Source organism: Nomia melanderi, chromosome 8 (assembly GCF_051020985.1).
Source record: "Nomia melanderi isolate GNS246 chromosome 8, iyNomMela1, whole genome shotgun sequence".
Taxonomy (NCBI): Eukaryota; Metazoa; Arthropoda; class Insecta; order Hymenoptera; family Halictidae; genus Nomia; species Nomia melanderi.
This window is the reverse complement of record NC_135006.1, coordinates 2,299,291-2,326,819: the sequence shown is the minus strand read 5'-3', so window position 1 is coordinate 2,326,819 and position 27,529 is coordinate 2,299,291. Positions and strand designations below refer to the sequence as shown.

The 27,529-nt window shown below is 34.0% G+C and overlaps 1 protein-coding gene across 3 annotated transcripts in view; it reads left to right on the top strand.

Moving 5' to 3' along the window:
- Positions 1 to 27,529, top strand: part of LOC116426602 (uncharacterized) — a 74,500-nt gene that overhangs the window by 14,188 nt on the left and 32,783 nt on the right. For 2 of the 3 annotated variants that reach the window (XM_031975760.2, XM_031975759.2), the window contains exons 1-2: positions 3,471 to 3,845; positions 20,557 to 20,793. In XM_031975760.2, coding sequence (XP_031831620.2) covers positions 3,794 to 3,845; positions 20,557 to 20,793 — 289 coding nt within the window. In that variant the 5' untranslated portion in view covers positions 3,471 to 3,793. Of the gene's footprint in view, positions 1 to 3,470; positions 3,846 to 20,556; positions 20,794 to 27,529 lie in introns of those variants that run through there. The other variant, XM_031975762.2, reaches the window with a different exon arrangement.

Below are 27,529 nucleotides of genomic sequence, written 5' to 3'. Positions count from 1 at the left end.
GTTGAATGTTAAAACACTTATATTATTCCGTATACCATGCGGCACAAACAGCAGAAAGAAGAATACAGAGGTAGAAAACTCTCTACTTTTGTATAGGGTCTTTTCTTCTTCTTCCCTTTTTAGTATTTACATCCTGTGTCCCCATTTTGAGTTGCGTCAGTCTGGTCGCCTTAGTTGAATCACTGGGAAGAACCAAGAAGAATCGAGGTGTGTACAGAATTATTTCGATCTGACATTGAAAAGAGTACAATATTCGGAAAACATATATTCCCGCATAAAAAGTAACAGTTACCGAATTGATAAGTTTTTAAATTTATTTTTCACGGTTTCTTCAAATCTGGTGCTGCACTCGATATAATTTCTTGGGATTTGACCTTTTTTTCCGTGTCCACCTGATGATACGAAGCAACAGTTCCTTCTGTTCTGTTACTCAGTGTTTCTCTTCTTTCTATTTTCATTCTGTATCACGATTTCTTTCACAAACCAACTTATGCTTTGATCTTACTTTTTATTCAATATCTCGACATGTTGTAGATGTGTTTCAGGACTATCGTAACGTGAATATTAACTGGTTAAATGCCGTGTCGGTCACCGGTGAAGGACGCTTCTGAATTGCTTGAAAAAAGTTACAATATGCAAGATGGCTGTTGTCGACTGAAAATATTTAATAACATAAATATATTAACAATAGCGTAATGTAAAGGGTAAATTATGTAGAAAACGTTGAAAATTCTCGTGGCGGTTAACATGATAAAGCGCTTGTGTGATTCCGTACGCTAAACGGCGCCGGCGCTCTAAGGGTTAATTCTGGGATACCTGTTGCTTCATTGACTTTGCTACTACTAGCTCCGCGACGAAGGTTATTGCTATTGTTGTTATTCGTCAACGATGACGCGCTGATAGAATGCGCGACCGCACGCGAGCCTTGCCGTTTGCAAGGCGGCCATGGTATGTAGGTCAGGAAGCCGACGTTACTGACAAGTGACTCGACACACCGCTAACTTTCGTCGCACCAAATTTCCGCCTCGACCAAATCCGGCCCTACGCAAATCCTCGTATCCACTGAGGTGCCCTAGAAAAGTAGAGGAAGAGAACGTGCGCCAACAAGAATCAAGGTTTACGTGATCGGACCAATTTCTCGTTCTAATTGTACGAGCACGTACGTATGTAGGTAGGTAGGTACGCATGATAATTTACGACGTTCTATTGTCAACGAGATACGGTCCGTTTATTTTGAAAGCGATGTAGATCCATTTTTTGAAAAACTTAAGGAAACAAAGAATTCACATGTGCACATTTTAACGCGAACGTTTTGTGTATATAAAAGAAATATTTGGCATTGTGAATTAAAGTGAACAAAATGTAGGGTAACAGTTAATGATAAGTGAGAAGGGATATAATCAATTTATTTATCATTGAAATTTTAATGGTTTCGTTTGAATGGTTCAATTGGAATTTCGTTGGTAAACTGATTTGCATAATCGTTTATCTTGAAAACGGTAAAAGGGATATTTTTTGAAACAGGTAAGGAACCGAAGAATTTACATGGATACATTTTAACGTGAACGTTTTGTAGACAGAAAAGAAATATTTGATATCGTGAAATAAAATAAAAGAAATCTTAGGTAAGAGTTGGAAAAAACGGACTTACACTATTTTCAAAATAGCCGATCCAAATCCAGATGAAAATTGATCATACCATGACTGCTTTCAAAAATTTGCCACATCAATTTATAATATTTGTATTCAACGGATAGACCGTAAATCTTTATTTTGTATATTATTTTATAAGCCTACCATGTTGTAACCAAAATTCTTATTTTATTTTTATAAGTAAATTTAATTGAACTGGTAATACTGCGATTTGCTTTATAATAACTTTGTCCATAAAATTAAAATAAAACTAATTAACGCACGCAGGAACATTTGAGTCGAAATAAATCGTAAGGCAAGAGAGATAATTAGGAAAACAGAATCCACATAGAAAATAACTTTCCCTGGCAAACATTATAAAAAGAACTATACACTTCGGATATTTTATATATTTTTCCCCTATCATCCTCATTCCGCGAAATTTGGCACTCTCAAATTTCTCATAAATGCGTAAAAGTTTGCAGTCTATAGATGAATATGAATGGCATTCGGTACGAAGCATGGAATAAATGAGCAACGAGAAATATCAGAGGAGAAATGTCCTGATTACATCTTCTTCTGATTCAGCCGATAAGCCATCAGCGAAGAATGAATAAGCCTTTAAAACGCGTCTAATAAGCAAGAAGGATGGGCACGTTGATTAGCGAACCGCGACACTTTAAACCGGACCAGTCTAACCCTCAATGGCCAGGCTTCCTTGTTTGAGATAATTGTTGTTTCTGGTTCGCTCCAACAATGAAACGCGTTCTCGTACCTTCACCTCGAGCGCCGTTGATTATCGCAGCCGTGAAATTTAATAGTCCGCGAGAAAGTGTTTCGTACGTTCACGTTGCGCCACTGCGAACGATACCTTGAAAATTCTACTAATTTTAATTTTAAAGATTTGCAGATTACTTTAATGAAAATTAATATTATTTATTCTACGGAAGAAGAAGTGGAAAGCAGTTGTGCCGTTCATAATGCTTTTAATAAAGTCACACTTCCGTGAACAGAAAATTGACTCGTTTCTCCCGAATCGTTATTAGTAAAATAAATATGGTGTCCACGGTTGTCTAGAAAATTAGTACAGCAAGCGGTAATCCCTATGGATTCGAGAAACAACTGTCAGTTGCCACTTGGTTTGATACAGAAGAATTTAAAAGTTTAATAATTGATATTAAACACATCTCATCAGCGATCGTTGAACATTTCTAATGAAAAACCGTCGAGTGCAAAGGGTTAACCCATTGACCTACAATGTCGTGTCAGACTCTCGAGGAAAATTTTCAACTGAATTTAAGAAATCTACGTGTTATTTATCTTCTTTAAATATAAATTAAATATTACTTTTCTATCATCAATCGTTAACCTTTCAAGTAAACGTATGTCTTATGCTATACTGGGCATGAAAATATTTTCCTTTGCTAATAAATCATTAACGATAAAGTAACTGTATCAATCACAGTTAAGAAATAAATCATAAGGCAGTGGGTTAAATAAGTCCACCGATCGCACTTAGAGACAGAAGCGAGTCCTCTTGCCCCAGCTCGCACGGAAATTTCACTAAAATTCAAGTTACTCCTGGCGTAAGGTAGTCCCCATAATCCTCTCGATTCAACGATGTCGCATGAAAAGTTGGCCTAAATACCGCGATACCAGCATACAGGGGACTCGTAGTCAGTCAGTCGCCGAAGTCAGCCTCGTTCTCGCCGGCAACCGGCACATCGGTCGTTACTTGTCTGGAGAGGTGGTAACCGCTATTGGAGGAAAGGAGGGAAGGCGCTAGAACACCTGGACGACTTCCTTCCAGGTATCGGGCACCTCAGTCTTCAGGAGAGATCGTTTCACGTCGGTCGGTCACCTGGTCTAACGTATCTTTCAACTGAACCGCGGGCCCGAAAGGAAGACATTTTTCTTTTCTTCTACCTTCCGCGGACAGGAACAGAGACTCACTCTTCCAGTACTTCCGGTCGCTGGCGACTACTTCGGGGACGGTCGAGGACATGACGTTGTCCTCGCGGTGAAAACCTCGAGACTCTAAGAGTGTTTACGCATTGCTGGATTAGTACGCGTTTCGTAATTAAAGTTTGTGCATCGCCGAAAGTAATTGTGAACAGACTGTCCGGGGTTCCAACAGAGATCAGCCTTTTTTCGCGGAGAGATGGAGAACACCGCTGCGATACTTCTGTTGGTTGTCGCCTTAACTTTTCGAGGTTAGTCTTTCCAACCTTTTCGTTCTTTGTCTCGAGGGGATGATGATTGTGTTAGGTTTGGAAATTAATTCTGTGTCTTCTTATGGTGTTAGGTATGTTCATTTATGTTATTTATATATACGTTAGTACGTAGATGTTTCGCTGTCGTCTCGGGAGTTTCGGTTTGCGTGGATATGGTGAAATGAAATCATTGAAAGTAACGGTGGATGTTTGAAGGATGGAAGGATGTATGTATGTTTTCATTTGTTAATGAACGATGGATTTTTGTTTTTGAAAGAGACCGAATTAATTTCTGTACTTAACAGGGAGTTGATGACTCTTGACGTTTATGTGAAGTGTATGGTCTTGCGTTATTCTGCGAAGATAAGAATTCAAGTTGTTCCCTTTGATAAAGTTTGTAAGAGATTCAAGGTCGAATAAGGATCGTACTAGACTTTTACTGAAGTATGGAATTTGGTTTTATTTTGTACATAGACTATATTTGCAGTTAAAATCGGTCAACATAATAGAGAGTTAGAATAGCGGTTCAGGAATCGTAGTGTGAAAGCAGCCTTAGATTAATTTTAGTTAAAATAAAAATACGCTCAACGTTTTTATATTTATTTTTTTTTTTACAAATAAAGGTAAATAAAACTGTTTCCGATCTAAAATATATTTTCCTACATTATCTATTAATTATCTATCTGAACATTATAATTACTTTAAAAAAAGTTTTGTTTATCTTTATTTTTAAACATGAAAGAAATATTTTAAAAGCCGTATTATTTATGAAATGACCCAATATTTCAATTGTTGCTTCAATCCTAGTGAATCACTATGTTCATGAATAAATAATGACTTATACAAATTGCGTTTCACTGAAAGGATGGAGGTATTCTATGAAATGAATGATGCACAAGAAACTGTTGAAAGATTTAAAATGCCTTTAAAATTTCAAGAAAGATGCACCGTTCAATCCATTGCACCTTGAAATTCTGCGCGTTCCTTTGCACATGTCTTATTATGCCTCTTTAGTCTTTGCATAGTCAAAGTGATTAACTTTATAAAAAAAGTAAAATAAAGAAATGTCACAAAATATATATATATATAAATACAATGTATAAATACAAAGAAATGATTGAGAGTTTTATCACTAAAATTGTAGAACATTCAAAAAGTAGCTTTAATCACTATGAGCTGTAACACTAGGAGAATGAAAATCTGATAGATTAATTAGTTTTTGATTAATCTGAGATCAAAGAAAAATATCAGAAAATGTCATATCGAAATGTTCTGTCAATGATGCATTGCGTACTATACAATAGGTTTCCTTTTCCTTTGTTAGAATCATTTAAAAAGTTCTTGCTTCGTGCTGCTAATTTTATGTACATCAATCTCTTTGTAACCCTTTTTTAGAAACTGAAACATTGTTGATTATATTTGAACATAGTTTCTAGGGCACATGTGGTCCTTGCATTATAATTAACCTACCCCCCACTATTTATGTGCTACAAACTTCTATTGTACACGGCATGCAAACCTATAAATACCATGGAACAATTGACAGAATCCAGAATTATGTAGTATTTATAATAAGACAATGAGCCATTAGTTAAACATATTATATCCTGCTGTTTAAAAAAAGAGACTCGTTGTATCATACATTCCTGATGACTGTCTATCACCACTATGATTATAGATTCATGATAGCTATTGTAATTTGGTCTCCTTTGTCAAAAACAGTAAAATTCATCATGGAGTTTTATCAACTCTTCGCCAGCTTAATTGAAATTTTTTAATCTCTCCCAATTTAAAAAATCGCTGTTATTAAAGTAAAAGATATTTTGCTATTATCAACATTTTCACTTTGAAATAAATGTGAATTTATTAAGAACAGAAAATTTGTTTGCCTTCTTATAAATTGTTAATAGTAGAACAGATTTGATGAGCATAGTAAATATATTTCAGATTAAAAAAATATATTTTCTAATAATTTTAACTCACTCTGATGTCTTTTTATAAAAATCTAAATTTTTAGGATAATAGACGCACACATTTGCCATTTAAGTGCACTAAAGTGCACCAAATCATTGTTTATATGTACAAAGATATTAACCTTTTGCACTGGACAATATTTTTTATTATAAACATTCATTATTTCCTGACGAAACATCGATAATACTGTTTACAATGAACGTAAAGAAAAATCTGGTGTAACACAAGGGGCAAAACTATTTTATTTAAATGTTTCATATGTTAATGCACTGCGCAAAATTTAATACTGGATTCTTAATTTGGTCATTTCGCTCTGTACAATCAAATGACAACTGAAAGTCGCCTCTCGAGAGCAAAGGATTAATCGTTTTATAGGCTTTCCACGATTCACTTGTTGGTTCGTCCATGATTCACATCACTGCGATAAGACGCAACCGTTTAGTCAACTTGTCCACGCGTTGCACCTGCCAACGGCTACCGGTGTTAATCAGGTGCCGAGGCTAACAGTAAAAGTTAGATCGGGTGCGTCTAACAGTAAAAGAAAGCTATCGAATGCAAACCACGAAGTTATCGAGCGAATAAAAATGAGCACTTCCGACAACGCTCAGACCCACGTGGTAAATGTGTAACTGACAAAAACTCGCGAAAGATTTCTGACGAGCGGTATTCTAGCATCTGTTTTATTCGTTGAACAATCATCTGAGAAATCACCATCTTTTTCGTTTCTTCAGTTATCGAGCCACTCATTGGCCAAACCGGTTAACTCCAGTTTTCAAATTTTTTTAGACTTTATCGACCATGTGCTTGATTGGGTTTTAACACTAAACCTATCCACTTAAGAATTTGTGTTTTGCAGATATTTAAATTATTAAGGCGTTTTTGCGAAAGATTTTCAGTTAAATTTATGGATCTGTACACATACAAACATAAAGAAAGGGTTCCCTTGTTAGGCTAGGACCTCAAGAAACCTATTGTTCTAACATGATCTGCATTTTGCGTTACGTCCTATTAACTCTTTGCGCTCGGAAGTTTTTCACTAAAAATATTTTAATAGTTTCTGATAAGATGAAGACGATATTTATTGAAACTAACTCGAAGAGAAATTATACGTACATTGAGGAACAAAGTTATTTTATTTCAATATTTCTCAAATTGACGCATTATACAATGTATAATATTAAATATTAAATTTCATAGTTTTACTGCATGAAATCAGGTGGTGAGTGAGAGTCACCTTTCGAGTGCAAAGGGTTAAAAAGAAAGCGATCGTCTTGATCGTGAATCTCTCTTGCCACATGATCGAACACTTTTCTGGAAGGCGTTCATTAGATGCCATTAGAAAAGGTATCGCGGAATAGCAGATTAATCCAGCTGCATTGTATTCCCGTGTGAAAAACAATTCAGCAAAAAATGCCATTTTCCACGTTGAACGATCGCTTCTCATAGTGTAAGTTCTCAGTCTTTTTCCCACACACTTTTCTGTTACGCGGTTTTCAACCACTTCCTGAACACCGTGTTCCCAACTAATTACATTCTTCCGGTCGTATCAATCTTTCGTTTCTCTATTCCCGATCTTTCTCCGATTTACTCGTTCATTCATTTTGCAGCTCTCGAAAATATTTGCGATGCATTTCGATCAGTTTCTTTCTTATCTTTAACACTACAACTATCGAGCAGTTAAATTGATTTTTTGAAATTCCTCTATAGAAACTTTAAGCGTGCATCTATTGAGACTTATTTGATTCGTAATTCGGTCCGCGCATTGCTAAATCAATTTCTTTAATAATCCTAAGAGAAACATCTGTTGTCTTTTTAATCATTGCAAAGTGAAGAAATCAGGAATGGGTCATTTTGACATATCTGGTAGTTTTTGTGTTAAAGACACGAATCCTTTAGCATTTTCTGTGAAAGAAAGTATGAATTACTTTTCGTTGAAACTTTGCATACGCTTTTACTTTCGAAAAACGTTTACTTTTTTTTGAAAACTTGTAATGCAATCTGTTACTAACTCTTATGCTGATTAATTCTGTATTTTGATTAAAATTACGTCATATCTTGTAAGAAATTATTATATTGTAACATTTTTATTTATAGAATTAACTATTAACTACTGAAATATATAAACTATTCCAAGTTAAGCGCAACCCCAAGGAAGTTTACTTCAAATACAAGAAGTGAAGTAGAAATTATTTCGACGCTGAATGTGAACCCTTGACCTACAGTATCGTGTCAGACTGGTAACGAAAATTTTCTACTGAATTTGAGAAATCTACGTGCTATTTATTTTAACGTAGACATGGAATGAGCTTGAAAATTTGTTCTTTTTCTAAAAAGTTATTAATGATAACGTAGTAGTACCGATTATAGCTGAAGAATAAATCATAGGGCAAGGGGTTAAGTAATGTTCAAAAGTGGAATTAATCACTTTGACCAGTGAACGGTTTGCACGGATTCATCGAGTGAAAACTCCGTTGCCGTGAGCAAAACATAGGAAAATCAGTTAATCTGACCGTACCGTATGCATGCTTATCGAGGCCACCTATTTGAGTCTACGATGCAGTCGGCGCTGTGTAGTTTGTTCTTTCTTAAGGTCTTATAAAGTACAGTTGTAAATTATCAGCAAGCAATATTTAGAAAATCTATTTAACACCGATTGATGTGCCACTCAGCTGATCAATGGATTTTCATCTGTTATTAACTTTCACTTTCTCTGATGAGATTCGAATAATAACAGTAATTCGTAGCGAAACAATTGAACACGTTAATTAGAAGTTCGAACCACGCCTGAATATTCCACGCTCTACTCGTATGATACTCGGAAAGCATTGAAAAATATTACCGACGATTCTTCTTAGGAATTTCTCAGTAATTTTTACACATTTCTTAAAATTCACGGTAGAATTACGGATCAGTTAAATTGACTTCCTTTTAGTCTTCTGCAGATGTTATGACGGTGTAATTATTGAGATTTTTGTTGCTTTGTTTTTTACTTCATATTTGGTCATCCCATAAATAATACGGTGTTTTATATTTCTTTTATTTTTATAGATAAATATAAAAACTGTTTTCAATCTGAAATTCTCCTTCATTATCTATCAATTACTTATCTATACAGTATAATTACTTTAAAAACAGTTTCGTTTATCCTTATTTTTAGAAATAAAAGCAGTACAGAAATCCTCTTTATCTATGGGATCACTCAATACGTTATCGAATCAGATTATTTAGTGATTTCTCTGAGAAACGCTTATATCTTCTCGATGATTGTGAAAGAAGCAATTAAGAATAGTTCATTCTGACCTGTCTGATAGTTTTATTGTTCAGTATTTAATATGATAATAATTTTTCACTACGTGTTAGGAAGCAAACTTAATAGATAATGTCTAAATAGCATACTAAGCATGGTGAGCAACAAATTATCTGATCTGCAATATGGAAACTCAGATCGATACAGGTTATGCGACTTCTGAGTTTTAAATTTTCATACAGAATCTTTTCACTTATTCTCGATTCTTACCTTTCGATTCGAGCACCAACTGTCTCTGTTCGATCTTTCCCACTGCCAAGTCAATAATTTTACGAATATTGATGTAAACTTTGTTTTGAATTTACTTACGAAGCCCAGCAATTTTTAAGAAAATCTTTAAATGCTTAATACTTACAATAATAACATTTCAGAAAACAAAAGTACATTTTATTTAGTGTTATTAAATTCGGATCGCGTAAATTAACCCGTTGCCCTATGTTTTCTTTCAGAACTATGATCTATTTAACTAGTTTATTATTAATAATTTATTGAAAATAAGAGAAAAATTCTAGACATCTTCTACGTCTATGTTTACTTTTAACTGTAATCATTCATCATAAAAGAATAATATTTAATTTAAATTCGAATAGATTGCGTAATGTTTGTTTATTAAATCCTGTTAAAAATGTTCACTAGTCTGTCACGTTGTTATAAGGCAAGGGGTTAAGAACGCGCATAAGAACTACCTACGTAGTGTTCCAATTTACGCATAAAAAAGGGACTCGCGTGAGAAAAGTTGTTGCGTAAATTCAGGGACGACTATACTTTCTTATAAAGAGTCTCAGTTCTATAGTTATTTTTCACTAATTTTTTAACCGCGTTGTTGGGAGTTCTAGTGTTCCACTTTTCATCGATGCTCGATATTCAGAGCAGACGCAGGGTCGCGGTAAAAATGGAATTTCTTTCTCCCAATAAAAGATTAAGGGTAAAACAAGGCAGGAAGGCGATAGAAACCGTAAGGCTAGCGGCTGCGATAAAGGCGAGCAAAGAGGATCGTATCGCGCTCGTCAATTTCGGCCTTGAAAGGAAAAAATCGACGCGTTTTAATCAGTTCGGCTCAGTTTCTAATTTCCCACGATTCCGTGAAGTAACGGGAGTAAGCAAACGCTATGGCGTTCGAGGATGAAGAGGAAGTGGAAGGCAGTGCTCGACCTTCCTCTTCTCTCACCTACTTCTGCCCTGCTTATCCACTTTTCCTCTGAGATACGAGCGAATCATCGGAACCACGTGTGTGTTTCCAATGCTGCCTACAGCACAGGGCTGGCCAGAATCAGTTTTAGATAACGTTAACCGTACCGATACTTTGTATACACACCTCTATACCTACTGTAACCAGTCAAAAAGCTATATAGTTCTCAAATAAAGGTAAACAAGTTAAACGATAAATATTTTTTATTGGAAACAGACATAGGAGGAAAGACAAAAATTGGAAACCTGATTAACCAGACGATATAGGAATGCACATGAAGATAAATAAACAGAAGAGAACCCAGAATTTTAAATGAAATTTTAAAACTGGTTGCGGCACGTTTAATGTTAATTAAATCCGTAATTAAAGATGAAAGTGAAATAATCTAAATAAACTTCGATACACTGTATTTATGCATAATGAATTGAAATGAAACTTTGGACTAAACGTACCGCGAACGGTCAAATGACTGGTTTTCCAATTTCATTTAAACTCCTCCGGTTTCCTTCGCTCATTTAACAGTAAATGAATTTCCATACTGCTATTCCTATATGATTAATCTGTTTTTCAATTTTCGCCTTTCCTTCTGTTTCTGTTTCTAACAAGAAAGATTTCCCGTTTAAGTTGTTTACCTTTATTTTATATCTAGTTATTTGATTACTTACAGTAGGTATTGGTACATGCAAAATGTCGGTACAGTTAGTGTTAATATTTTGCTTTTGCAATTTCCTGTATCGCTCTGTGTTCCAAAAATTGAACTGGCTGATGAAAGTGCAAACACGAGTTAACTCGTGACCGGTTAACAATGTGTTAATATTGATTAACACTATTGGATGCGGTACAAAGCTCATAATGAACATTTTGCACGATTGAACGTTCAATTCAAATGAAAACCTAAATTCCAATTTGTTTGGAAAAGTATATTTTCCACCCCCAAGATGAACCAGTTAATTGCATTTGACGAGTACATACATAAAGCTTGAAATTATACTAGTTCTTTCAACGATGAATTCTTTATTTTTTCCGATAAACATGTAATTCTTCTTTGTCTCGCTGTGTTTTTTCATTAAAATATATTCTAAATGCATTTATTTTGCGTTCAATGAGTACTCATTTCATTTTTTGATTTGATTGCGCGCAAAACGAGAGATTTTGAAACTAAATTCCACAATCAACAGGTCAAAGACTGCTTTCACCTCTTATCATACATCCTCTATGTAAATTTCATTTGAATCAGACCTGTTACTGTACACTTGTTAGTGTATAATACACGAAATTTCGAAAGCAGCTAACTTAACTACACGCTGCTTCCTAAATAAAAATACGTCTGCCTTGATTGATTTTGAAATACCAACGTGCCAGCACCTTTCCTACCATAACCAGTCGAATAACTGGCTACAAAATAAAGGTAAACAAGTTGGATAATTAATTTTGTTTAGCGGAAATGGAACCAAAATGAAAGACAAAAATTGAAAACTAAATTAGTCGGATAACATAGGAAATGATACAAAGTTAAATGAACGAAAGAGAATGCAAGATTTTAAATTCCTTGATTAAAGCGATACGTGCGAGGAGATTGTGAATGCGATAAACTGATTATGAAAAAATAGAATTTTAAATATAGGAAGTGGTATCGCGTGCATGTTTAAGAACCACAGCTTAATGTTTATTAAAATATTGAAGAAAATAGAAATTACACATTTTAGAATTTCTAGTTTGCAAATATTTAAATTATGATAAGGCTTTGGCGAAAAATTGTAAAATAAATTTGTTTATTTCTACAGATACAACAATAATGGACTCATCAAATCTAGAAAAATATACTGTTCTAATTTGTATAAAAATTTAGACATAAGTCACTCTAATTGCTCGGTAGTTTTAGTGTTAAGCATTACAGAATTAACGTCTGAAACGTTTTGCACTCTGAGTCAACAGGACAGAATGTTTGTAGGTATATGTAGTGTTATCGATGTGTTTCAGTTTGGAAGTTTCAATGTACATGACCAGTATTGTTCATAAATATTTATAGCATACTTGGGATACACCTCTTCAGGCACAACTTTGTAAATCATTGTAAAATGTATTATCGACTTTTTCAAAACTTTAAAGTCGCGCAATGAAACTGGTGCATACGCTCGTAACGCCCACATTTGTAAATCTGTGTCAAGTACTGTAGTATATATCGTTTTCATTGGTACTTGCATAAATCTGATCAAACATGTACCAAGATACTTGCTGCTACTATTCACTTCAAGTGTTCTTTACCTTCAACGATTAATTGAAATTTTGTAATCTTTCATAACTCAATTTAAAAAATCACTGTTATTAAAGTAAAAAATAGTTGATAGCAGAACAGATTTGATGAGCATATTAAATATATTTTAGATTTAAAAGATATATTTTCTAACAATTTCAACTGTCACTTTGATGTCTTTTTATAAAAATCTAAATTTGTAGGATTATAGATGCTCACATTTGCCACTCAAGTGCATTAAAGTGCACTTTTTTATTGACAGTCGGGCTTTTAACTTCACATTCTTAAAATTACGTTCGACATTTTCAAGTGACATTTTCTTTTCTTGTAGCATTTTAACAACTGAAAAAATTCATGAAACTTCTACAAATTGAAAAGTCTAAACTAAATTCTTGACGAAAAGTTGCTCATAATTTTTATCAAGTAAAATGTTAAAGAATTCATATTTTTCATCGATAGAAATGAGGTTCTTAAGCATTTATTAGAAGAAATTCATTGGCTGTTATTTTCGATATACATAAGACATTGTGTTATAAAGATCTGATCACATTTTCTAATTTTTTTCCTATCTGTATTTGTCATCATAGATTTGTTGTGTTAGATTATTATACTCAGTTTATTGATTATATCTGCCTTCTAATTATACAGTGAATTATGTCTACTTTAATATTCCTCTCTTGTATAAGCCTTAATGAAGACGCTGTTCTAATGTGAAGTGTTATCATCTTTATTATCGCAAATCTTTATTGACGAAGAGATAATTCCGTATACAATACGCGTACGTTCCCTCCGAAAATAGAAAACAGCTTTTGTATGTTGAATAATGCAAATGGAATGAAATATGATGCAAACGGTTAGGTATATGAGTTCATACCATTAAACAGTCATATTATTTAATATCTTGTTAGATATGAGTATTTTCATAGATACGCATCTATAGAATGTGGTATGAAATTTGTATATTCTAAAATTATCTAAAGAGATGTTATTTATTTCTCAAATATTATATTTTTCGATTTTTTTATGTAAAATAGATTTCTATCCCGATAATACAGAATTGTTCAACCATTAAATTTTCAACGAATTGAGAAATGGCAGCTGTTATTTTATATTAAGTCGAGGAATTTTTGTTTTTTCTTTTTAATTTCGGATGGTTTTGTACAGAAAAATAAACAAGAAAAAGCCTAAGATCTTTAATTGTAAACAAATTTTTGTTTTAATTGTGTTTGATACTAAACGACAGACACTGAAGTTCATATAAAACTAATAGTCTAGAAATAATCTACGCAATACAACAAAATTATTTACTTCACCAAAAAGCGTAAATATTATGCAACTTGTATCTTCGATATTTAAAAAGAAAACAACAACACCAGAATACATTGCTAAGAAATATACTATTTAGTGTTATGCAGTGTTATGCTCATAGTGGAGATTTCAAACAGAATTTAACAAGCATAAATGTTATTCGATTCCTTCGAATTCAAGTTAATACTGAAACTACCGAACGATCAAATTACCTCATACATATTTAATTGTGCAAATTACAAAAATGTATTTATTCAGATTTCGTTTGATTTATACTTTAGAATGAATGAACAAAATTTCTCAGAAAAGTTATTCTTCTGTTATCGATTATTATACTTTGGATTAAAGATTGAATATGCCTACAGTTTTCTTCTTTTTCTTAATACATTATGAATGGCAAAGTAGTTGTATCGATCATAGCTAAGAAGTAAATTGTAGAGCAAAGAATTGAACTAATCAACGGTAAAATACGGGAACTTAACACTAAAACGACCGAGCAGTTAAATTGACTTTTCGAAATTTCTTTATAGAAACTCCAAGAGTACATCTGTTGAGACTTGAATGGATTTATAATTCAGTCAGCGTGGTGCTAAATCAATTTCTCTAATAACTTCGCAGAGAAACATCTGTCATCTTGTCAATTACGAAAAGAAGAAATCAGGAATGGTTCATTTTGACACGTCTGGTAGTTTTAGTGTCAATACCTGCTTGATTATCTAATAGAAATTCTATTATATTCTCGTAGCCATTCTAAACAGCCAAATTCAAAGAAATTTCAATAGCTAATCTAATAGTGATTAATTAAAAATAGTTTAAGATGAAAAACATAATTACCTTAATCTTAGCTTTTCTTTCACTCAGTGTTTTCAACCTTCATGCACATCCCGATTTTGCAGTTGTCGAACCGGTCTCCTTAACCATAATCGAAATCCTTTATTTCGCAATTAATCTCTGGCTGTTTATTAAATTAGCGGATTTCATCTCGATCGTCGCTGCCCGCGTCGGATCGATGATCTGCGGTAGCTAAGCAAGGTGGCCAGGCGAGCAAGATAAGCAGAAGAGAAACGCCACGAGGCCGTAACGGAAACGATAATGCAAGCAGCTCGCATCCTGCGGCCGTCGCGCAATCACCTAGGAAGTCATTGGCTATGCGTCGTGTGCCAACAACCCGAAACGTGTGTCCGAGTGGAAATAAAGTCCGGTAAAACCATGGCAGATCCCCGGAACAACCGATTCTAAATATTCCGAGATACGCATATTTTAAACAACTTTTTGCAATTTCTGCAATACTTGACGGTTTTATTAACCAGTCATCTATGGAATTTAGTTAAAAAAATGTCTCGTTTTGCACGCACTAAAATGAAAAAATGAAGTGTGTATTCGTCAAACGCAAGACGAATGTACCTAGGGTATATATTAATGAAAAAACACAGCGAAACAAAGAATTACATGTTTATCTGAGAAAATAAAGAATTCATCATTGAAAGAACTAATATTTCAAGCTTTATTTCTTTGCCGTTTAAATTCTATTTTTCCTATTCTCAGTGGTTCGGTTCGAATTAATTTTTGACTTTTGTCAATTCATTGTATACCTAAGAACTTTGTCTCAGTTTTAAGAAAGTTATACACAGGATCAGGTATAAAATAACTTGAATAACAATTAAAAACCTTTATCGGTTGCTTTTAATGTAAATTAATTAATTGGCGTACAGAATTAACTAAAATAATTGTAATTTAAAAATTTTTAAACTATAGCGGGCCACAATTATCGTTGGACCTGCTGTGAGAAAATCATTAAAAATCGATAATTGGTTAAAATCGGTTACCGCGAGGATCTGTTGAGGTTTTACCTAAAATCCGAGTTGAAATTTCACTCGTTTCCTTTATATAACTTCCGACAGTTTTTCTTCTCTTCAGTCTCGGTTGCTCTTCTTCCTTTGGCAGTTATCCAGCAACAGTTACCGGCAAACGGAAGGATCGTCGTTCATCAACGGTCGTTTGTATTTCGTGCACCTCTTGCTCGTAATAACCGATGCGAAATGAAAGTTACTTACGATTACTCACATGAAAGTGGCGAATGTTAGGTACAGCGGCGAGTTCCGTGATCTATGCGATAGAAACTCAGTCTGCATAAATAAGTTTGCAGAGAATTCCACCTGGAGATTATTTCAGCCGTTCTTTTGAAAGCGGCGTGAGTCCATTTTTGGTAGGAACAATTAATGGTAGTTTCAGTGCGATATAGACATGACATTGCATTGTACATTTTGTGCAAACGTGTCTTCGACTTCGAAGAGAAAGCGAAGCAGAAGGCGTTAGAATAAATAAGTGCAAAAGGAATGTAATAAAGTAATAAGATCGAAGGAACGATTTTCCGATTTTCTTCAGATGTCAGTTTAGTACAGAGTTACGTTCGTAAATTGTCGTATTTGATACACGAAAATCGTATATTAGTAAGTAAAATAAATTTTCATTTAATACGTTATTCATTTAATACGTTTCTGTAATATTTTAAATATTTTCACACGTTTCACGCGCAGCAATTTCTTCAGAGATATTTTATTGGGTCATTCCATAAATAACGCGGTTTTTCGTATTTCTTTTATTTTTAAAAACAAAGATAAATAAAACTGCTTTCAATCTGAAACATTATAACCACTTTCAAGTGTCGTGCATCTTTATTTTTGAAAATAAAAGGAACATACAAAACCGTATTATTTATGAGGTAACTCAATAGATCTCAATTCTTAGAAAATTAACTTGTTCCCGAAAGTAGTACAGTAACTTCGCGTAAGTAATTATATCTCGAAAACAGAAAACGTTTCGCTCATGTACGGGGTGTTGATAAACATTCCGATTCAACTTCAGCAGCATGCAGTAATCGTCAAAGGATACAAGACAGTCTTAATAAACTTGGATTCAAGATCCATTAATATCACAGTTACAAGATATGTTTGTTAATGAGACATTAGCTCCACGCTATACTTTTAATGTGTCCCCCGTTTATTTCAACACACACCTCGACGCGCTTCCTCGTAAAAGCTCGTACATGTTGAAAGGTTCCCGACATTCCGCTTATCTTCTGACAGTAGTTTTCGATTCGCCGTATCAAATCACCTAAGGAAATAACTGGTTTACCGTACACTCTTCTTTTTAAGCGTCCTCGCAGATAACTCCAACACCTTACACGAAACTTAGCTTTTAAACGTTGCTTCACATTTTCAACAGAACGAGCATCACGTTTATCGCGCATAAATAACATTCGTACTTTTATTTTTGCAATATTCCCCAACATTTCGGATAATTTAGGTTCCAGGAAATGAAAATATGTTGCCCTTGTTAATTTATTTGCAAGAATAACAGGTTTTAATATATGATTCAGTTAAATACGCGATAGAGTGTTTTATACCGTTACAGACATACAGTAGAAAGCGTCTAGCAACTCTGGAACTAATTGTTTTCAATTCCGTTTGTATTAACATTTTTGTTCCTTACTTTGGAATGGACGTACATTTACACCGCAGCTTTATTAAAATTTCGATTTAACGAATCGTTTACATTGTTAATTAAAGAATTCATTAAAGTAAATGTTCTTCGTGGCCACTTAAAAACCGTGATCTCTTTGTCGTCTGACGTTAGCTCATCGTGTACGAAATATTGAATAAAACGTGTTAATTATTTCCGGTTCTATAATTAAATAAAGAGAGACTGATTATTTCTTCTTCATGCTTCTATAGTAATCCATATAACGTTAATTAAAAGGTAATTAATTGATCATGGAACTATTGAAAAAGATTATGGAACATGATTTGCCGAATGGTATTTAACATTAAAGTTCGGTAACTGTAATATTAAGAAACTACTGAAGTTCTAGGTGAAATGAGATTCCTGAACTTTAGAAATACATTCAAATTTTTCAAAATTCTGAATTTATGTTTTAAATTTTGTAAATTTTGTTTTGCAATCTTTTAAACATGTAAGAACAACGTATTTTTTGTTTAAACTTTCTTTCGCTATCTCTTACCGTTTTCAAGATAATCAAGGGAAAAGAAACATTTGCATTCTTTCAGGGAGTGGTTTTATACTTACACACAAAGTTCTATAATTTTTTAAATTTCCGGGTTCGATACCTTTCTTTGTTATTGTCTCGGTCATAGTTGTAGTTTCACTGTATTTGAATATAACTTCACGCTAATCTCACAAGCAAATATTTCCTTTCGAAAACCAGCGTGTAAGTACCATCGGCACTGTGGAAAACGAATGCAGTAATGAATCGATTTAAATGGCTCCATTTAATTTTAGCTTCATTATCCAGCTTGCGTTATGGCATCGCAATGCGTGACTTGTAGTGCAGCGTTGACGGTCGTTTCTGATCGCGGGAAGGCGAGTCGGCGAAACAAAGGCAAGGGAAAAGAAGGAAAAGAAGAAATAACAGTCGAGAGTTGAATGCGTGACGCAGGTCACGAGACTTTGCCGGTCATTGAAATCATCGGCTCGAGGAACTGGCGACGCCCGATGAGGCAACGTCCCGCTTCGCAACGGTTCCAACCTAACAAATGTGTTTCGCGCGTGATGATGTAGTTGCGTGTCACTCAAGCACCGTGACGTGCTCGCGCGAATTGCCAACCGGGCAATAGAAATGTTGCATTGTTCGTGTAAATTAGCCGCGGACCGATTGAACGGAGTTCACGCGAGATAGGAGATAATTGAACCACAATTTACCCGAGCGCAATTTTCATAATCCGTTACAGAAAGGAACTGCGTGTTCATTAGCTAACCGCGGATGTATCTCGTAAATCCATGGCAATTTCACAATATGCGAAACAATCAAATTCAATAAAATACGTGACGATTATTATGATATCGCGATTAAGTAGTTTCGGACACGATCCGACGTTTTATAAAAGAAACGAGGGTAAAGCTGTCGATGTACTGCGTTCGCAATGATCTTGATGATTTTAACACATTGCGTACTGATAACGAGATATCTAGTTTTTATACGAAGACTCTTAGTCATATAACTTTGCTAATTACCACAGCATTTAAAGAGATATTAAATTTGATTAGAACTAATTGTCCATTTAAAATCTATTACATAACAATATATTTGAGTTTTTTTTATAGACAGTGATATAAGTGAATCTCACTGAAAATCCGCACAATTCAATTCTCTGATAATTAGTCGATACGCAGTGTGTTAACATATGTTCTTAGGGACAGGATTCTCAACAACTTTTTCCTCTATATACTGACCATGGAAGATTCCAGTTTTCGAGGTAATCGCGAGAAACTTTGCTACCACTAGAGTGTTTTTGCGCTTATGAATGCAGAATTTAATGTAGTAGTACCATAGTTTTTCGCGAATATCTCGAAAACTAAAGCCTTCCGTAGGCAACAGCGTATAAAGGAAAAAGTTGTTCGAAATCGTCTCCCCAACGACATATTTCAAAATTATCAAAATCAGAGCGGACGCAGTACATCGACAGTTTTACCGGAAAGAGATTCGACGTTGACTATTTAGAAATTTGCCTCCGAAAATGAACCTTTTACACTCGGAAGCTTTGTGCGGAGTGTGGAGTTTTTGTAGTCATTTTTACGCGTGTTTCTTTGTTTTTCTTGCCTCCCAGCCTTTAGTTCTTCGTATTTCTGCTTCTAACCTGTTTACCTTCCTCGTTTCTTTTACGGTTTTTCCACATCCGCATCTTTTCATGACTTTCTCTGTACCTTTCCTTGTACTCCACATTCTTTCCCACCGTTTCGCTTGAACCTGATTAACGTGGATCTATCTTATACTCGTTTTCCGTGTCTCTACCTGCCGTTTCTTTTCTGTTACAAAAGGTGTAGAGTATGAAGGAGTCAGGAGTGCTCTTAAATTTTTAAAAAATTATCAGCCATGCATTGCTATGCCAGAAATGTCTGAGAATTTTTTCACGATTGTTACGTACCATTAACCCTTTGCATTCAGAAGCTTTTCACTAGAAACATTCGACACTTTCCGATGAGACATAGATGACACTATTTGAAACGAGCTAATGACAAAACATACGTAAATTATGAAACAAAGCTATTTTATATAAATATTTCACATACTGATGCATTAAACAAAACTTAATATTATATATAATACTTTGTAATTTTGTTATATCAAATCAAATGGTGACTGAGAGTTACCTTTCGAGTGAAAAGGATTAAATAGAGAAAATGAGACAAACACTGATAATTCGCATTTACGTTATAACTATTCTTGTGGTTGAGACAGACGGTTGAAAATTGGTATACAATGTTTTCTATTGTTAAGCTACCGAAGAAAACTTTCTCGAGAAAAATCGGTCTAAGGGCACTGTTGACCCACTTGTCTTGCTACACCCTTTACAAATTCAATGCCAGCAGAGGAAAAAATCATTCCTAATGGAAACTTTATAGAAAACTCATAATTAGAGCCTCTAATTTTACGCAAATTCAAATTTTTAAAAACAGAATTAAAACACAATTAATGCCAAAAATAGTTTTCCATAAGAAATATTCTAAGAAGCAGCGTACTATGGATATTTTACATATTTTTCCTCACAAATGAGTAAACAATTTGCACTCTGCTTATTACAGTATTTTTAGCCTGCGGAAAGTCCCAAAAAATTGTCCAAACAGTTCATTTGTATATTACTGGAGTTTGATTTCATTGCAGGCTGCAACGGTTCCGGGTGTGGTTATCCTGGCGCACCTGCACACAGCATCGTCCGGTTCACTGTACCAGGTACCCAGGATGTGATAGATGAAGAGGACGCTCTTCTGAAGGACAGGATGCTGTCCGTAGACACCGTGGCCACGTATTACTGCGAGCGTGGCTTTGAACTACTCGGGCCAGCGCGAAGACAGTGTCAGGCAGACGGCTCCTGGTTACCAGAAGGTGTACCGTTTTGCGGTGAGTTTGCAAATCCTTCTCTTTCGGCGTATCACGAGAGATTCTAGTCCGACGGTAGTAAAAAACAATGGAATTTCAATGCGTCGTTTGCGTTTGAATTATGATGACTCAGAAATTTGAAATGCATATTGTCTGTCGAGCCATCGAACAGTCCCGCTTCTTGCCTTTATGGTATTTTTTCTAGAGATACGCGTCAATATGGGTTCGAGACTAACTGTTTTTGTTAAACGCGCAATAATAATAAAACGATTCAATGAAATAATTTCATATTATATTTCGTTCATTTTCTGTATTTTCCTACGTGAAATTGTATGGCATTCGACGTGTTAACCTTTTGCACTCGTAACACACTTTAAAAGATCATAAAAATTAAATCTTATTATAATAATAAATCAAATGAATATAGAACGTTGAATTCCACCGCTGGAAATTCCTTTAATTCATTCCCCCAAAAATAAATACAAGTTTCATATTATATTTCTTTCATTTTCTGTATTTTCCTACGTGAAATCGTATGGCATTCGACGTGTTAACCTTTTGCACTCGTAACACACTTTGGAAGATCATAAAAATTAAATCTTGTTATAATAATAAATCAAATGAATATAGGACGTTGAATTCTACCGCTGGAAATTCCTTTAATTCATTTTCCCAAAAATAAATACAAGTTTACAACCGACAACATTGAAAGTCAATCGAGTGCAAACGGTTAAAACTGGTAGTTTGAGTTTCGCTCCCATCTTTTAGAACATCCTGTGTACACGGGATCTTGGAATTAGGAACTCATTTCCTTTTGCAGTCGAATCAATGATCGAGGAATATTCGTAAAAACGCGAGAGCGGTCTGCGCAAAAGACGCCGAGCAGATTACGTTCGTTGACAAAAAACTCCGTGGAGGAGTCATCGAGGTAAATACGCTCGCGGATGTGGGTTTAAGAGAAAGTTCGAGCGTTCTGAGGAAACGTGCTCGCGCTTCCGGTCACGCCTCTACGAAACACTTTGCGAATTCATATATAGTAATATAGTAATTCCGAGAAATAGTCGTAGTTGATTCATCGTAGTCAGGCTACGTAAATTTACGAGTCTTCGGACTTTCGGAACAGGATCGATGAAAGTCAACGCCACAGTGGAAAACCTGGTCTTTTTTGTTAATTACCTTATCCGACTAAAATTATCCAAAACAAGATAGAAAATTTTACCTCGGTTTGTTCGGTCATTTTTGCAGTGGTAAGACGAAGGTGGTACATTGGAAAGTTTGGGTTTACAACTTGTAAATTGCAAGTCTGATTTCATATTGGAGATAAAATGTAAATCTTATTATATATTTCAAAAGATTTGAAGTTTCTCAAGGTTCATAGTATCATACGAACTAATATAATGATAAATTTGTGGAACGTTTGATAATTTCGATTGATTACAATTATGTGAATCTGAAAATACAATGATTATTTTCTACGTCTTCGTCGGTAGCCTTGAAAAACGTGTTGTACGTTTAATCCGTTGATTGAAGATGACAAGTTAACCTTTGCACTCGATGTACTTCACGTAGTGTCGAAGTTTGGCGCCGCGTTCGAAATATTCTCAGGCGCACTAACAATATACTGCACCAAAGGTCAAACTTTGAATTTACAGTTAAACTTTATTCGCATGTGATTTCATGTTCAGTCATCGATTCGACCGATAAAATACAGAAATTTACAATCCACCACGGAAAAGTGTCGAAAGGTTAATTAATACCAAAGGTGCAATCAAAAAATGATTAAATTTATGTTTCTTCAGTCAGAATCTAATTTATCGCGATATAATTCGTCTGAAATATATATCGTTCGCCGTTGACTGTTATTTATTTTCGACTCTATCTATGTCATTCAATTTCTTTCCTCGGCAGTAAAGCATTTTTTTAATGCCCGGCACATAAAATGGTTTTATTATAATCGTTTCATTTCTCGGATCGAATACTTTTGTCTCGGTTGAATACTCAACAATTTTCGGTGGCAAGTGACCTGATTCCGAGTGTCCTTGACCGAAGAGAAGACAGTGTATAAAAGCGGCGAGGATAGTGGGGGTAGAACACCGTTAACTCTGAACCTGCTGCTACCTTCTAAGAACGCCCGCGGCCTTCCGTCACTCGCATTCCTGGGATTGGTTCACTCTTTCGTTCTTGTCTGTCCAGGTCAGATTTCTTTAATGAAAAAAGAAAAAGGAAACTCATAATCTGGACCAATACCGAGAGATCGTTTCTTGGGTTGATGGACATATTTGGGCGTTTTTTGGAGCAAATAGAAATATCACTGGACTCATTGTTCTTTCAGAAATCATATTTTTAAAATGATGGTATAAATAAGTTTATAAAAAGATGAGAGTTAGTGAGCAACCAATGGTAATTGTATAATAGATGAAGTCGATAAAAATATTTGAAAGATATTTTTATTTCTCCTTTTTATTTCATACAAAAAGAAACGTTGAAACTTTTGCATTTGTACAATGTGTAAACTATTATTTGACCTTTAGATTATTTTTGAAGATTTCCTATTTTTTCGTAAAACAATATTTTTAATTGAGTTTCTTAAGTAGGAATAATATTTTAAAAACAAAATGAGATCGAGTGTAATAATGTATGTATAATTAAAGTGTATGCTGTAATTGGGAAAAAGTGGGAAAGAAAGAATAGAATTGATAGAACAATACCGTATACTTTTATTTTAATCTTGTCTCTAAATTTTGAGTATAGTATTAAATTTCGAGTAATTTTCTAAAATGGAAAATTCAAAAATAATTTTTTATCATTTCTGTAGTACTTTTTCAAAAAGACGGAAGCAGTTATAAAAATTGTAGATTCTTAGTAAATATGAAAATGATTTACAAAACTATACATTTAGAGTAACCGTAATTTTATTCCTACAATGAACAACAAAATAATTATTGAAAATCACATTTCTTCAGGAAATGTGAATAGTTCGTGTGAGAATATGCTTTAAACACGAAACCGTATGAAAAAATACAAGAAATTAACTAAAAATTATTCGATGACATTATATTTAAAAAATCTTAATAAAAATTGGAAATGACATTATTTCGATCCACAAAACTTAAGTCGTTATTCTCGAAAAGTGCATCGAAGGGTGACTGCCCGCGATCATTTTGTCGCGTTGCCTTTTCGTCGTCGTAAATCAGCAGCCGAATAGGTTTACCATTTCTCGCAATTTTACCACTTGCGCACCTATGCGTGAACTTGACTTTTCGAAGGTAAACTTGTTAGACGCTCGGGGCCAGGTGTACGCGTAATCAAGCCTGTACCGTCATTTTAATGGGAAATAACGAGCTGCTTCGAGTCACTCGGAGCTAATTCGAGTAATTTTATTGGAATGTGATTTTTACAGGCCAGAGCATACAATTTTTTCGTTCTAGACCGAGAAATCATTTTCGTTTTTATTTAACGCGAATTTCTTGTATAATAATATCAAACAGTAAACACAAAATCCAACGACGTACTTAATTTTTAGTTTCATAACATCTGAAGTACCAAAACAATCTATATTTATTGATTTATATGTTCCTCTAAAAGTTATTCAAATTTCTGGAAGAGAATCTTTTTAATTTATGGCGAGTTTTAGTTAATTTAATGATTAGCAATAGATCATGATTAAATTTATTCATTTACCAATTACTCTTTTCAATGAATTATTCAATATCGCAGCTCTCCACTTTTGTCATCGAAGTTCTCGTTGAAAGACACAGAACTCATGTTATTTCAGTTCTTCTTGGTAATAATTTAGAGTACTATAAAATCGTCTCAAGATACTAGGAACAAATTCATTGCTCAAAATGGATCACATTCTTACATTCCAAGTAGTGAATAAACTTTGTTGAAAAATCGTGAAAAAATAGAAAAGAAGTAATTAGCAGTGACTCACACTTTCCTGCGCATTCTTGTCGAATAACGGTTACACTCCAGTTCATACATAAATCATCGACAATTTATATCAGTGAATATAGTGGATGAATTAGCTTTATGAAACTTAAAAGCAACAAAATTCGCGAATATATTCATTAATTCGTTGTAATCTAACGAAAATATAAATTTTAATGAGCGTAATAAAGAGTTTGAAGTATCAGTTTTATTGGTGTGTTCGCTTCGTTTATAAATATTTGGTCGAATGTATTATGATAGTCACGTCACGAGTTATTTGAGTAATCATTTTAGTCTAGATCTCATTGTTGTGTAGTATAGTTTACTTTCCTAATAGAAATTCTCTGTTTCGTGGTGCCAGTAACCTTGGTACTTACTATTTAAATAATTAATACGTTTATGCAGCATTAAATTATGTTTCTGGGTCTTGTTCTATAGAATTCTTCAATTGTAAATACTTGTGTGCAGATTTTGGTGGAAAAATTAGAGTTATTCATGATTTTCAATATTTGTTGTGCTTTTATTCAAATTGAATAATAATTTTTACTTTCTCTTTAAAATTTGGTTTCTTAAAAACTGAAAATTATAGAGAGAAATGGTTTTCAGATTATCATTTATCATATAAAAGAACAATTTATTAAATGCAATATTTATTAAATTAAAATGAAAATTAAATCTACTTTGGTGATTTTTCTTCTTTCTCTGTGTATGCTTTTATTCTTCATTGCATTTGACGTTATTTTCTCGGCATTATGTTCGAGATTGGTGCATTGAAAAATGTCTCGTAATGTAATACTCGAAAATAATTTTGAAAGTGCGAGTATATTTCTGTAAGCTTTAAACGGCGATACACGACAGTCAGAAAGTAACGAAGTTGTGCATATTAGGCAGCTGAGTTTCTAGTTAGCAAGTAAGATGAAGTTTTCGCATTACGCTCTATAATTTTCCCGACAACTTTCACTTATTCCCCCTGAATTTTTTCATTCGTAAACGTTTTAATGATCATGGCCAGACCTTCGCGTGGTACAAAATAAAAGTTACTTAAACGCAGTCATCTTTCACTCACGTTGATCGATTTCTTTTCCTTGGCTGGACTCCAAAGTAGCATTAACTTCGATCATGGGTTGTAAAAGTAGCATTTAGTATCTACTTTCTGTTGTGGTATCACCCACTTTAAATAACAGGCAAGGCAATTAACGTTAACTTTGATCGTTACACAGAATTATTATAGAAATTAGCATTTTGACGATTTATTTTATTAACTATTTATACGATAAGTATATGTGGTTGTATATATGATTTGTGTGCCTATTATTTTATATATTAACATAATAATTAATTATTAATTCATATTCCGGAAATTATACGATCCTTTTAGTATTATATAATATTTAGTATTACACATATATTACAAAAAAGCAACTGTTAGTATTATTGTCACATGAAACTAATGTTTTCTTTACTTTCTATTATACATTCTAATTTCAATATTTATTACAGTAATAAGTATATTTTCTGACCACAAGAACCTACTATTTGATATATATTTTAATTTATTTGCATTGTGCAACGCATAAATTTTCAAGAAATCATAAACACGTTACTCAAGAAAATGTGTAACACAAACTAAATAGATGGTTACTAACAATGGCACCTTCTCAACCAGCACACACCAATTTCGATGAAACTTATGTCGTTACCGGTCAAGAATGTGTTAAATTTATATAAGGAATGATGTCACTCGAATTCGGGAGACCTTGCGGTTAAAGTGTTAAATTGTTTGTCTCAAAATGAACAAATTAGATTTCTTTTCTGAATGATTTTCTGTCTCTCGTTTTGGCAAACTTTCTAAATCAAGTGTCCCATATTAGGCGCCGTTCCCTCATCACTTACCGTAAACTGCTTATAACTCGCGAGCTACGGGTTAGACACGTCCGCCTTAGACCTTAGACAACCGAAGTTACAATAACCGTTTTTTTTGTGGGACAGTCCATGCGTAATGAGGCCGACATTGTTATTCAAGAGACGTAGTAGAAGCAGGAAATGTCGAGTCGGATTGGATCGAGAATTTATCTCAGATTCGAGTCAGGTTGTCGAAAGTATCTCGTAATTTTCGAAAATATCAGGTTACTCGAACATTTTTTAGAAGAATTAACACTAAAGTTACCAGTCAGAATTACCCGTTCCTGATTTAGGGATACGCAAACTGAATTTTAAATCAGTTAAAGTCTCAGTAGATGTTCTTAAAGTTTCTATAGAGGAATTTCAAAAAGTCAGTTTAACTGCTCGGTTGTTTTAATGTTAAATCAGTGAAGATTTACTCGGATAAGGATATATTAGGTTGTCTCACAAGTATTTGTCGCGGTTTGCTCGCAATATTTAGTTTGACAGATTCTGGAAAGCTAGCATTACGAGGCTTCCACAAAAATGAAAGAAGTTAATATGTCAAAATGGATTTTGTAAAATTTAATGACTTGGCATGAAATGTAACATATTGTGCCTTTCATTATGTTTTAACACGAAATGCAAAATAACTGACTTCAGTTTGTTTGATTCGCAACTGTTGACATCTTAAAAGCATTGAATATTCGAAATGATCGTGAAAATAAATAGTTTCACTTGAATACTACAATGAATGTCTGAAGAAACTGAAAATAATCTATCAATTTTTATAGGGATTACGTATCAATCGGATTAAATGCTCGGTAGTTCTAGTGTTAATAAAACAAAAGAAGGTTTTGGAACAACCTAATGCATTCAACAAAACTGCGTTAATTAAAAGTTGGAATCTCCATACACCAAGATCAGTGATTAATTTTTGCTCGTT